The sequence below is a fragment of the Vidua macroura genome, chromosome 2 (genome assembly GCF_024509145.1).
Source record: "Vidua macroura isolate BioBank_ID:100142 chromosome 2, ASM2450914v1, whole genome shotgun sequence".
Classification (NCBI taxonomy): Eukaryota; Metazoa; Chordata; class Aves; order Passeriformes; family Viduidae; genus Vidua; species Vidua macroura.
This window is the reverse complement of record NC_071572.1, coordinates 73,839,631-73,852,666: the sequence shown is the minus strand read 5'-3', so window position 1 is coordinate 73,852,666 and position 13,036 is coordinate 73,839,631. Positions and strand designations below refer to the sequence as shown.

Below are 13,036 nucleotides of genomic sequence, written 5' to 3'. Positions count from 1 at the left end.
TAGTAGGGAAATGCTGATGACGTATTCCACTACATTATAGAAAAATAAGATCATAATATTTTTAGTAGTTGAATCAAAGCTCAAAATATAGCAATAGTAACCTCTGCATGGCAAACACATACCTCTCTCTAATTAGTAATTTGTTCATATTTTCTAGCTGTTCTTCTCCACTCTTGGATTAATTATGTTCAAGCATGGAAATATCTCACTGACACTGAAAAAGCTTTACTAAAATACAATTAAAAAGCCATACCACTAGTCACTTAGATGGTGTGATTTTAAATTTATTTTTTCTCCTCTTACAGGTAAATGTGTGAGTTAATCAATCTTTTATTTTCTGGGGGTTTGTAACAGATATTTTAAAGCTTTTAACCTGTTTGTTCAAGATATTTTTATGGTCCTCTTCTTAACAAATTACAGTTGTCTCCACAATCTAAACACAAGAAGCTTGCCCATGTTTGTTGCTGTTGTAGCTTGATCCTGATGTTGAAGAGTTGCTGTCCACTGCAGAAATGAAATCGTTTCCACTGGTCACTGTGTTAGCAAGCAGCATTCTCCCTGAGAGGTTTCAAGGTGGACATCAGGAGAAGATATTTGAAGCAGACGCCTTGCAGGCAGAAAGAGGGCATTGAGTGTGTTAACATCTTCCCAACTCACTGCCAACTCTATTCTCAGTTCAGCCTCCCACTTGATTTTTTGAAACTTGAACTCATTAATTAAATCAAAACATGAAAACTGAAATGAATGCTGAGAGCAACTGTACAGCAAAACCACAATGAAACACTACACGGATTTTAGGAGACCTGATTTTCAGCAGTGACTAGGCTAGAGGCCATATGCTGCTGAGCCATCAGGTCTTCCCTCAACTTTACATGCCAATTTGTAGAACCAGACGGTCTTACATCTTTACATACCAATTTGTAAAACCAGACTGTCTCATATTCTTGCACTTATGCAGGTAAAGGCAAAGGTACACACTGGGTGGGTATCGACCTTCCCATTCTCACTTTTTCCTGGACTTGCTTGGAAGACAACTGAGCACAATAGGATCTTTAGAGCCAAGAGCTTTAGGTTAGGGATACAGTGCTGGAATTATTAATAACACCTTCAGTCAGCTTTTTGATGTGGAGGTGCTTGTAGGGCAAGGTGAAACTAATTCTGAAACCAACCAGCTGGCAGGAGCTTCACCTCATTCTTCAGCTCCACTTTGGTCTCCTGATTAGTTTTTGTCCTATGTTCCTGGTTGCTTCCTGAAACAATCCATTAAAGGAAACTTAAGGCCTGTACAACAGCCAAGTTGATAAATAAAAACCTTGTAGAAATGCTTAATCCTATGGAGAAATGGCAGCTTATTTAAGTATATTTCTTTCCCATTAGCTTGTTTGTGGGGCTGTGGACTATATTTGTTTTATATCATACAGGAACCTATCAGATTTTATATGCTGAATACATAATTTCTTATAATAGTAAAAAACAATCTCAGGAAGGACTCATCTCTCTTCTTTTGTAAATCTTCTATATACAAATATCTGCAAGAGAAACTCCTATAGCATTCTAGACTTTATAATAGCAAAACATGTAAATAGTAAAGTAATAACAGTAAATATTGGTCCTTTGGCATGTTCATAATAAACATCAAAAACAGAGGCCTTTTCTTAATAAAGAAAATCTTTGATAACTTCTCACCCTCATGATATGAACATCTATTTTCTAGGTTTACTACTAAGCCCACATCCATTTCATTTTACAACTCCATTATTGTAAATAGCTGTATTAATTTCACCTTCCTGCTTCAGATCAAAGGATAAAAAACATCTATTTGGGTAAATACAGGATTATTTTCAGGTTTTCTAAGCTTTTAAGGAATGTGAAAGAAAGAAAGGCTGGTGGACTCACGTTCAATGTAAGCCAAAACAGACAGAATGTGATAACATGACTTTGTCAAGGGAAGATAAATGCACTGCAATTTCTTCCTAGCTCTTAAAACTGGACTTGTGCCAATTTTTCAACTTTCCTTACCCATAATAGAAACAAATCCCCTAAATAAACTTTTTGTATTTATACTCCTAGGAAATAAGGATTTTCTTTTAATGCAAGTGCATTTATTTCTTTTAGGAGATTGATTATTTATAGGAACAACTTTTAGGAAATGTCTTACCTGGATTGCCAGCAAAGCATTATAGTGTGCAAAAAAACCCAAAACAAAACAAAAAAACCCAACCAAACAAAAACAAATGAACAACCCCCCAAACAAACAAACAAAAAACAAAAAACACCAAAGCATTTTTCTCTGTTTTCTCTCTATACTGAAAGGGAGGTTTCACTTGTATCCTCCCAGTATCACTGGGAGTAGTAGTAGCTCTCAAGGAACCACCTTGAAGTATCTTCTTGAGTGGAGGAATCTTTCAGTAGCATATACTATTCAAGGTGCTGGACCTTGAGTATCCTAAATGCTGCCCAAAGTCTGGGCCATCATCCTCCAAATTCTCTTCATTTTTGAGAATGTGGACAGCTGGTCACTGATGTGATCTTACAGGTTGGACTCTTGCAGGCTGGGCTCTGGTGCTCCACCATTGATAAGATCTCTGTTCTCACACAATGCTTGCTCAGGGCTGCCTTTACGAAATTAATTGCAAGGGTGAATACTCTGTTTTTATGGCTGTGTAAACCATGAAGTGGTTCTTAGTGATGTCCTAATTGGTTTCACTGGAAAACTTCATGACATCTATGCTTGCCAGATCTCAGGTCTCTGCAAATTGGGAATGCGAGCATTCCTCTTCCAAGAAAGGACAAGACCATTTGTGAAATGCAGGTACCCAGCTGTACTCATTCACTGGGGAGTCTTGAATCTCTACCCAATCAAAAAAGCTACAACACCCATTAGAAAGAACTTTTCCATACCCATCTTTGATCAGGGGTGGAATGTGGATTTGTCAAAATCTGCGCTCCCTGACTGGATCCTGCTGTTCCCTATGAAGTTCTGAAAATAACTTAGAAATGACCTTTTAAAAATTATTCTTCTGTGCTCATGCCTACATCAGGGATGGTGCTGCCTTACTTCACTTGAGCATGCTCCAACTCTCAGCACAGGTGTGCTGAGTCACCCGGACTGAAACAGCCACGTGTTGAGTGGAAAAGGGACCTCAGGCAGGTCCAGTCAATAAAAAGATAACATTTTAGAAAGGAAGCGGGTCTGATATCTCTGATACATTGCTGCTGCTCTTACCTGATACTCTCTACAGATCTATACAGTGCTCAACATAGCTGGCATGGGGTGGGGGGAAGAGTTGCTGTGAATGGGTGTGGGAATACTGGTGAGGATGGTCTTGGGCTCTGGGATATCTCCTCACTCTGTTCATCTTCAAGAACGTTGGGTAGAGAAAGTGTCTTCTCAGAAAGCCTCCACTGATTGTTATACTTTCCACACGTATCTCAGAATGAAAGAGCTGGGAGTCTAACCTGGCTGCTGTTTTGGTCATGTCATCCCTTCCAGAGGCATCATCTGTATCCTTAGAGTGAGGAAAGGTCTGCCCAGGTGCCTCTGTTCTGCAGTGGTTAGCAAGGAAGTGGTTCCTAGTTCAGGGAACAGCCCTGCTATCTTCCCACAGCAGGTAACAGTTCTCTCTCTGCTATCCCATGCCCACAGGTGCCAGAAATATGTGAGGGCCTCTACCAAGGCTTTGAACAGTATTATAAACCTCAGTGTCTTTCTGACCATCAGTTTTATTGCCAGGCATTTGGACATATCAATACCTCCTAGAAGCCAGTTTAGAAACCTCTGATGTAAAGTCCTGCTAATCTCAAGAAGGACCTCTGGCCACCTCAAGTCCAGCCAACTGCTTGCAGCAGGATTAACTTCAAAGCTTGATTTGACTTGACAGGATTCAGAATTGATGCTTCCTATTTTTCCTGTGCTCATTACAGTTACTTAATAGTATTTGATTCAAAGTACTTCTCTAATGTAATTCTGAAGTACTTCTCTGTTAGTACATAGTGTTCTGTCATTGAGACCCTCCCCTTCTCACTTTTGGAAGAGCTGGCAGGTGATTAAAATGTTCACTGCAACTTTGATAATTTTAAATAAGGCAGCTAAGTGTTTGCCCACAGAGTAATTAAGTATTCATTGACTTGAGAGCCAATATTATGTGTTAATGTTTTAGGCAGGCTAGACTCTGAACTTGAAGACAGCTTTTAATGTCGGTTTTAAATTCCACATTTCTCTTTTGTCAGAAGGCTCCAAGTTAACTTCCTTAGTTACAGTGCCAATTTCTTACATTTGTCAAATCCACTTATCATAATTTTTAATGATTTTAGCCCAGAGAAAGCAAATACCACTCTGCTCTCTCAATCTGCCCAGAGAGCTGAGGGCAGCTGAAATTCCTTTGGATTAGACAGAGGAAGAGAAGCAAACATTCTCATTTTTTCTCAACTATTTTCTGTGTAAGAGGTGGGTTCTGAATCATGGGGTCTCTATGGCCTTTAAAGAGACACGGGGGAGGGAAGCATTAAATAAAATAATGAAGTTGGTTCTTTACCCCCCTCTTCCTGGCCCAAAATTGATCTTCCCTAATTTGTCTGAATCACCCTGTTCCTCCTACACATAGGAAACTCATAAAATAGCACTGCTTTGTACCTTTCAGACTCTTACGTCTGCTGCAGTCCAGCCTGTGCTGTAACTCTCACTGGTTTTGCTGAAGAAATTGCAACAACTGTGGCAGCAGTATTGTTACTTTTACAATTACAGATCTCAACACTCCCCAGGCATTCATATTTATATGATGCAGTCTTTGCTGGTAAAAGTCACATGATAAAACAAGTATCTTAGCCTTTGTGTTGCCATAGAAACAATCCAAACCTAAAGCATCTCCCTATAAAAGGAAGTATGTTTTGCTTCCTGCAAAATAGGCATAGCAAAGTCATACTCTTCTTAGACTATTGACATTTCAACTTTCAATATACAGAATAATTCAAGGTTAGATGAGTTTGCACTAACAATCTTCCCATTTGTCATGAGATGCCAAAGTGCAGCCTTCTAACAAATTTGGAGAAAACCAAATTTGCTAAACCACAGCTAATTTACCTTTCTTTCTAGCCATGGACCTTCTTCTTCTAACCTTCCTTTAAGCCCCTACAGATTTATTGTGCTGCTAAACTTACCAGTTTAAAATTTGTACTGACTACCCAATTTCTACTGTCATCTTGATAGAAAAATAATGAACCCAATACTTTAATACTGGTTTATTAGCTTTAAAAATTTTTGTGTTGGTCTTCTGATTGTGCTGGGATGACTATGAATGTAAGCCTGAATATGTATGTGATCAGGGAAGCGAGACCAGTGATTGATCAAAGCTCTTCATCCTCACAACTCACTAAGGCATTTTCCTTTAGATCAAGTGTTACGTTGGGGATTTTTTTTTTTTTTTAAATTTTTTTTTTTTTTTTTTTGAGCAGAGATATCTTTTTCTCATAAATGTAGTGATGCATATAGAATTCTGTCTGGATATTTGCCTTAGTGAAGTCTGTGGTGATCTGGTTATGGGGCTGTTTTCCAACAAGCATGTGTTTGTTCTACTAAAACTTACCACACACAGGGATCACAACTGTGATAGTATCCCAGTTCACCTGAGCTATTTTCTTCCTTCTCAGCATTTTCCTGAGGATCCCTCTGATCTCCTTGTTCCTCAGGCTATAAATGAGGGGATACATTAAAGGAGTAATGTTGGTGTAGACCAGAGACACCACCTTGTCCCGAGCTGGTGAGTAACTGGACTTAGGGCGAATGTAGATGAAGGTGGCACAGCCGTAGTGCAGCAAAGTGATGGCCAGGTGTGAAATGCAGGTGGAAAAGGCCTTGCCCCTTCCCACAGGGGAGCTGACGCCTAACAAAGCCACAGCAATGCAAAGGTACGAGGCCAGGATTAGGAGCAAGGGGAGCAGCAGGAGGAGCACGCAGGCAGCCAGCAGGGGCAGCTCGGTGGTGTAGCCCCGAGCGCAGGCCAGGTGCAGCACGGCAGGCACATCGCAGAAGAAGTGGTCGATGCGGCGGGACTGACAGAAAGGCAGGCGGAACACGGCCACCGTCAAGGCCAGGGCAGCGGCGAAGGCTGCCAGGGCGCCGGTGAGAGCCAGCCGCAGGCACAGCCCCTCGCTCATCACGGCCGCGTAGCGCAGGGGCTGGCAGATGGCCACGTAGCGGTCGTAGGACATCGCTGCCAGCAGGAAGCACTCGGCCCCGCCGAGGGCCACGAAGAGGTGCATCTGTGCGGCACAGCCCAGCACGGAGATGGGGCTGCCGCCCGCCGCTGCCAGGCCGAGCAGCGCCTTGGGGACAATGACTAAAGTGTAGCAGAGCTCGACGGCAGAGAGTTGGCAGAGGAAGAAAAGCATGGGGGGACGTGAGGGCTCCATCACCACCGCCATGAAGATCATCATATTCCCTGCCAATGTGACCAAATGAACAATGAGAAAGATAAGGAAGAGCAGGACCCGCAGATGAAGCAGCTCGGAGAAGCCGAGCAGGAGGAACTCCATGGTTGCACCAGTGCTCACATTGTCCCTCTCCATGCAGCCTTCACATGGCATCTACAGGAGAGAAACAGAAGGGAAACTGCTGAATTCGATGCCTGGCAATCAATTCCATATAGGAAATAATGCTGCATTACTGTAGAACCAGTGTAGTAAAGCTTATTGGCTGGAGAGGAAGGGGATTTCATTGAAAAAAAACCCCAAACTTCAAGCCTAATTTCCCTCAGCCACATTCAGCACAATCCCAGACCCATATTCTCACAACCACCAAGGTTCTTGTGCCCAAACAATCTGCCTAGGATTCTTTGTCACGATGCTGGTGACAATGACTGTCAATCGTTGGGTCTTCATCACTTCTTCTGAGTCGTGCTTAAGTTTGTGACCACGTGCAGGTTTTGAAAATGCATTAGGTACCCTTTAGGAGTTGACACTGATTAGCCTGACTGAGCTGTCCTGCTTTTGAGAGTCTTCATTGGACTCTCCCTCCTCACCTGAGTGTTCTAAGAAGCTGCAGACAGAGGTGTTTGGGTCTTAACAACCACCAGCTCCTAGGTCTCACAGAAGCTGCTGCTTTTCCTTGCGCTTCTACTCCCAGGCAGACCTGTTAATTCTCTATTCACAGCACTTCTGCAGTCCCCTACATCTGTGTCAGAGATGTGCACGGACAACCAGTCAGTGAGCTGGAGCTTCCGTGCTACAACCTGACTCCTATTAGTGGGAATTTGAGGTGTTCTCTGACTGGCTTTTCCCTTCTCCACAGTGGGTCTGCCATTAAGGTTCGTACAGAAAGAGGGTTTCGGTGATTAGACATGAGAATTCCGAAGTTAGGGCTGACATTTTAGCTGCTTACATCTTTATGTCTGGCTCAGCCCTATGGCATCAGAGTTAAAGTAAATAAACTCCCACTCTCAAAACCAAAGATGTCCATGGCAACATACATACTCTAAAACAGTATTTTAAGGAAAACACAATGCTAATATACTGGACTTGGAGACTGAGATCTTACTTTTCACAGGAAGAACAGAAATTTCCTAGGAATGTGGAGAGATACAAAGCTACTTAAGCTGAAAAATCTAGGAAAGATAGGACTGTAGAGAGACATACAAAAATAAATTATAGATACATAGACATTATATATCGTTGAACAGAGTTCATTGCAACATGTTCATCAATGTATACAGTATTAACTACAAGGAATAATTCCAACTCTTTCTACACTTTGCCATAAAACAGAAATAAAATCAGAGATTCCTTGAAGACTTCTGCTTATATAAAAATCCCAGCAATATTTAAGTTTGAAACAAACTGGAAAATTACATGAAATGTCATCAAAGACTAATAGAAGGAATGTGACATTGGTGGAAAAGCTATTAGCAGAGATGGGGATTTGTTTCAAAAAAACTCCAGAAAAAATAATCAATACAGTTGAGGAGGTGAATCTGCTTAAAGCCTACAGACCTTTGCCTTATTTTTTTTGCCCCAAGGTTTACTAGTGGTTCAGTATTTCAGCAGCATTCAAAACATCTGGGGACTCAGGTAAATACGAAAATACCCACAATTGTATTACCTCAGGTGCAAAACTAGGAATTTAATCACTTTGCCTCAGAGCATAAGTCAGCAAAATTAACAAACTAGGAAGAAACTACCATAAACTCCAAGACCAAAAAATAATGGACAGTCAGTGAAGACCAGGAAGGAGCTCTTTAAAGAACATAGAGAGACCAGTGATCCTGCAAAAGCAAGTAAAAAATGCTACTGCTAGACATATTTTCCAGCGGTTATAAAGCCATGGTTAACTCCTATATCCACGCTTTGCTGCTGCAAGACCTCCCCAAAAGCAGTTCTTAGCAGTGTGGCTGGAAATCTTTTTTGACACTCTATGCAAGTAAAAGGTCTTCACTGAAAACAGGAGTAATGGGTTGGTGTACATGGCTGTGGACTGAGGACCAGCTGGGGCTCCCCTCTCTCCAAGTACTGAGACTTTAAGAGGATTCTGCTAAACACAATAGGGCTAAGAAGTGGGGAAAAAACAGGGGTTTCCCTTCCTTTCATCTGGAGCTGTTTGTTTCAGTGACAACATACCTTCTCTGGGTTAAAAGGTATGAAAATAGAGACTTCTTCCTCTTGATGATGTGTGCTGTTCAGTCTGGGCTGAGATTCTGTTTCTTGCCCAGTCTGGGCTCCCTCTGGCTGTGCGTGCCCCTAGAGCCAACGTTTTCTTTCAGCATCTCATAGCCATCCTCTCTTCTCTGCAGGACCCAGCTCCTTATATGCCATTATGACACAGAAGTCTGTCCTGTTCCCTGTTGCCTCCTCCCTGCACCAAGGGCAGGCAGTTCCATTCCTCCCAAGAAAGGGGGGTTGCAGGTTTTCTGTAAATCAAGCAATAGGATGTAATGCATCTTCAGAGGATGACAGAGTTGCAGCACCCTCCTCTCTTGTTCTCTTCACTGAAGCAATTGAAAGTAGCTGATTATTGATGGAGCTGCTTTGTACCTGGCATGGCAACATTTTAAGTTTAAGTTAACATTTTAACACAATGCATTGCTGCTCTTATTAAATAAAAATAAATCTGTGGGTCTTTAAGTAATTTTAAACCAAACTAACACTTAGAGGCAAAGCAAAACAGATATTAAGACTTTAAACGCATCTGTGTCAGGAGTTTTCACCAGTTCAGGTCACCCATTATTCCTTACTGGCTCAGATGAAATCACCATTCAGCATTTGGTAGGACTGAGATTATTTGAGCCCAATTTATTTTTATTGCCATTGTTACATTAATTCCTGGCCACTTACATTGAAATAATTAAGGACATCTGTAGCCTTATGTGAGTATAAAAGAGAGGCAAAGTCAAGATTTTTAAGTGCTAAAATTGATCTGCTTGGCAGAAGCATGTAAATATGGTACCTCAGGATTTTTCACAGGACTTGTTTTAGAAAGAATCCTTTCAAAATGTTCTTCTCTCATATTTTATCTATGTGGCATAGTCATTTTGGAACAAAACTGCCTCACACATCAGTCCAGTCTGGGACTAATTGTGTTGGGAAAAGAACCTGGACTTCCAGTGGACAGCAAGAAACAGGAGCCAGGAAGGGTCAACAAAGACCAACCACTTTCTGGGCTGTAATAGTAAGAATGTGTCCAGGAGGTGAAGGAAAGTGATTATTCCCCTTTATCTGTCACACATGTAGCCACATCTGGAACACTGCCAAAGTTGTATTTAAGTATTTTTACTCTATTTTAAACCTGTCATTTAACTTCTTGGAATTACAGCTATGACAGTGGAGTCTATCCTCTTTTGTTTCTCAAGTCACTTCCTTGACTTTCAAAAAATTTTTTTTTATTTCAACTCTTTTCCTTACACTTCTTATTGTTTAAGGTTCTGCAAATAATTCAGGGCACAGAATTTTTTAGAGCATTTACAAAACTGAATTCTGAATTTTTCTTGAATTCTAGGTACTGTTGTATATTGCTGAACAAAACAGCAACCCTGAAGCCTCTCTTGGTGACGCATTGTCTCTGCAGCTGTAACAGGAGCAAAATTGAGGTGCTGGTTATTTTCTAATTACACCTAACAAGTTGGGCGGATTATAAATGGAAGCAAATCTTTACAGTGAAGTCTATTTTAGTCAAATGCTTTTCAGAGTAAGACTGCTCCCTCTAGTCAACTCTCTCAGAATTTCAGGACATCAGCTAATTAACTCATGTAGAGTTTATCTCTGTGTTATAAAATAAAATTTAGGGGCTCTGGTACTATTTCTTGCTTTGTCCTCTTCTCTTACCTGCAGGAGAGAATCTGCTGCCTCAGTCACAGTGCAAAAATAATTATCAGAAACTACTTTGACAAGTCTATTCCAGCTTTCTCATCTTCAAATGGTCCTTTCCTCCTGCTGGACTGGAGGTGAACTGAGGTGAGTCAGCACATACCCAGTTACCAATACCACACAGTCAGCAGTTATATGCACTAATTTTTTTTTACCATAGTGCCCAGCCTCACACTGAAATAAATCAGGCAAATTACTGTTTCAGTTTGTGTGTGTGCAGATAAGCCATCATTTATTAACATGCAACTTACACCTCCCCGCAACGTTTCAACACACTCCCACACATTACCTGCAAAACACGGCTCCCCAGGAGGGGAGTGCTAGCTGGAGTGAGCTGTGCAGCCCAATGCCAGAACACACAGCAACCAGACAAACAACAAGTAGCAGAGGATGAGAATATGCATGTCAAAGCGACTCCGTACTTCCTTCTCTAGCCCACACCTTTCAGGTTCCCAGCACTTCCATTGCATCAGCTTACAGCCAAATGCATAACAGATTATTAAAAGCTGCACGTTGGCATTAGTGTTTGCATGTCTTGAGTCTGCAGCATGTTACAGAGCTGTACATTCTGCCTTGCTGCAGAGTTCAGCCATACTCTCCTCCCCCGCACTCTTAACTGTGTGATTTTTTTTCCAGTATATGCCTGCAAGGCTTTGGGACTGGCCTGCCTTAGCCCGAATTTGTATAAAGAGTCTCCTGGAATCCAGCTACGGTTAATGAATCACATCGTATCACCTTCTATCAACAGTTGCAACATACTTCAGAGGATATTCCCCTTGGTCTTCAGGAAAAGGGCCAGTGGATAGGCTGGTCTTGCCTATCCACACCCGTGGATCACCAGACTTCTCCAAAGAAAGCAAAGAGAAACTGGGAAGCTCAGTGTAATGTGGAGCAATCTAGGCAAAATGGAAACAACTGAGAGAGGTACCAGGAAACCTGGAGGAGAGGGACAGCCAGTCCCAGCAATAGCCAGGAAAATGGCACTCTCAGCCCAGAGGACACAAAGATCTTCAGCAGGCTGAAAGCAATTTTCAAGCAACATGAGCTACCTAGCCAGTGGTAAAAGAGAATAAAGAGGATAAGAATGATTGCAGATCTTCTCTGCATGCAAAAGCATGCTGATATTGATCCTCAGGGTGTATATTAGCGCTGTAGAAAGCAAAGATTTTGGCTCTCGTAGCTGCATTGATGTTCTGCTGCAGGTATGTTCAGGAGCAGAAGCTTCTGTGTTATTCAGAAACGTCATGGTGACTTATCTGATTATAGAACTTAAGGCAGTTTTAAGGTAGATTGCTTGAATTGGTTTTGGTGGTTGATGAAATGTAAGATTCGCTCAAATGAAAATGTTAAGAGTGGCAATATAAAAATAAATGCTAATATCCTTTGAGAAAGTGCATTTGTGACTCCAGTACGGATGATTATGATCATAACCTAGCAGGACCAAGGGCTGAAAATTACAGCACCTTGCCAGAGACTTTATAACAGGTATAGGATCCCTATTCTGTAGTAAACAGGAGTCAAGAAGTGTCTCTCACAGAGGCAAGACACTGAAACAATTGGGCATAGCCTTTAGGAGGAGCAGTGTATCCTTATTCCCACAATGTTCAGAGCTTTCTGGAAACCGGGAACTGAAACTGGCTGGGGTGGTAACAGCAGGATAGCTGGCATTCAGTTTGCCTTGGTGAGAAAAATCATCACGCCGCTCTCCTTGAGTTTCTGTTGTTTGGCTTGATAAAACTGTGCCTGGGAACTCAGTCTGGGAAAGATGCTGAACCATAAACCAACCAAAACAGAGTTTTGCAAAAAAAGGGCAGGCAACCTGGCAGCTAATTACTCCTCATGATTTGTTAAGGGTGGGGCATTTCTTTCACCTCGTTGTACTTACTCATAGTCTAACCCAGCCAAAGGCATTGTCCTGTGTCTCTGCTAAAAAAAAGGTACTTAAAGGTTGTAATAGCACCATAAACATGCGAGCTTTTCCCGTATGGAATAAAATAGAGTTACTAGAAGAAAACTTATTTAGAGCTAGAGAGAGAAAGGACAAATCTAAAATAGGAATTCATGAATAAAAGGATGAAAATATTTAACCTGAGAACAGCAAGTGAAAATGAAAAAGACAGACAAACTGAAAATTAGGGCTACAGGTCCTGGAAAAGATTAACTAGGAACTTCACTAGTTAAGACAAGAAGGAAGGTGAGGGTAGTAGGAAAGACTGATATTCTGAAGACAAGTCTAAGTTTTCTTCTTGTACCTGAAGTTATTTTCAGATTCATTTGGACAACTTTGTGGATGTCTCTGTGGATCCAATTAAAAGTTTGGGTTTTAACTACCTTCAGCCTGAAGGGCTCATCTGGAAAGAAACAGAATAGCTGCAACTCTCACGGTCTCTGAAGGAGCTCAGCAGTGTTCAGCCCTTCTTGGGGCAGGGATGACAGCACTCTGGGACCTTGCTGAGAATCACTGGTGTTGACTTCCGAAAATCATGTATTTATTATTCCCTGTGCAATGGTAAATGAGGCATTGTCTCACCTGAGCTCTTCCTTGGGGTGGGAGTGACTGAGACACTCCACCTGGGGACATCATTTGTTTTTGCTTAATTTGTTCTGATGAACTACAGCCGTTGGGAGAAAAGTCAGAAAAACTCATTGTCTTATGAAGTTCTCCACAGGAGACACTATCCCAAGC

At 41.7% G+C, this 13,036-nt stretch overlaps 1 protein-coding gene and 1 long non-coding RNA gene across 3 annotated transcripts; one reads left to right on the top strand and one right to left on the bottom strand.

Annotated features, from left to right (window-relative positions):
- Positions 1-5,440: 5,440 nt before the first annotated feature.
- LOC128803598 (olfactory receptor 10AC1-like) lies at positions 5,441-8,739 on the bottom strand. 2 transcript variants are annotated; one of them, XM_053970718.1, is made up of 3 exons: positions 8,608-8,739; positions 6,550-6,582; positions 5,441-6,437 (listed from the first exon to the last, which is right to left on the bottom strand). In XM_053970718.1, exon 3 carries the CDS (start codon positions 6,430-6,432, stop codon positions 5,572-5,574), a length of 861 nt encoding a protein of 286 aa, XP_053826693.1. In that variant the 5' UTR covers positions 6,433-6,437; positions 6,550-6,582; positions 8,608-8,739; the 3' UTR covers positions 5,441-5,571. The 2 variants fall into 2 exon arrangements, with proteins under 2 accessions (XP_053826693.1, XP_053826692.1); XM_053970717.1 differs by having other exon boundaries at positions 5,441-6,582.
- A 1,258-nt stretch (positions 8,740-9,997) lies between these two features.
- Positions 9,998-11,438, top strand: LOC128804182 (uncharacterized). The gene is made up of 3 exons (XR_008435962.1): positions 9,998-10,073; positions 10,315-10,437; positions 10,987-11,438. It is a non-coding gene; the product is annotated as an uncharacterized LOC128804182 (long non-coding RNA).
- Positions 11,439-13,036: the final 1,598 nt, after the last annotated feature.

Coding starts and splice junctions, on each gene's coding strand:
- LOC128803598 (XM_053970717.1), bottom strand. CDS start 6,582: ATGCCATGTGAAGGCTGCATGGAGAGGGACAATGTGAGCACTGGTGCA.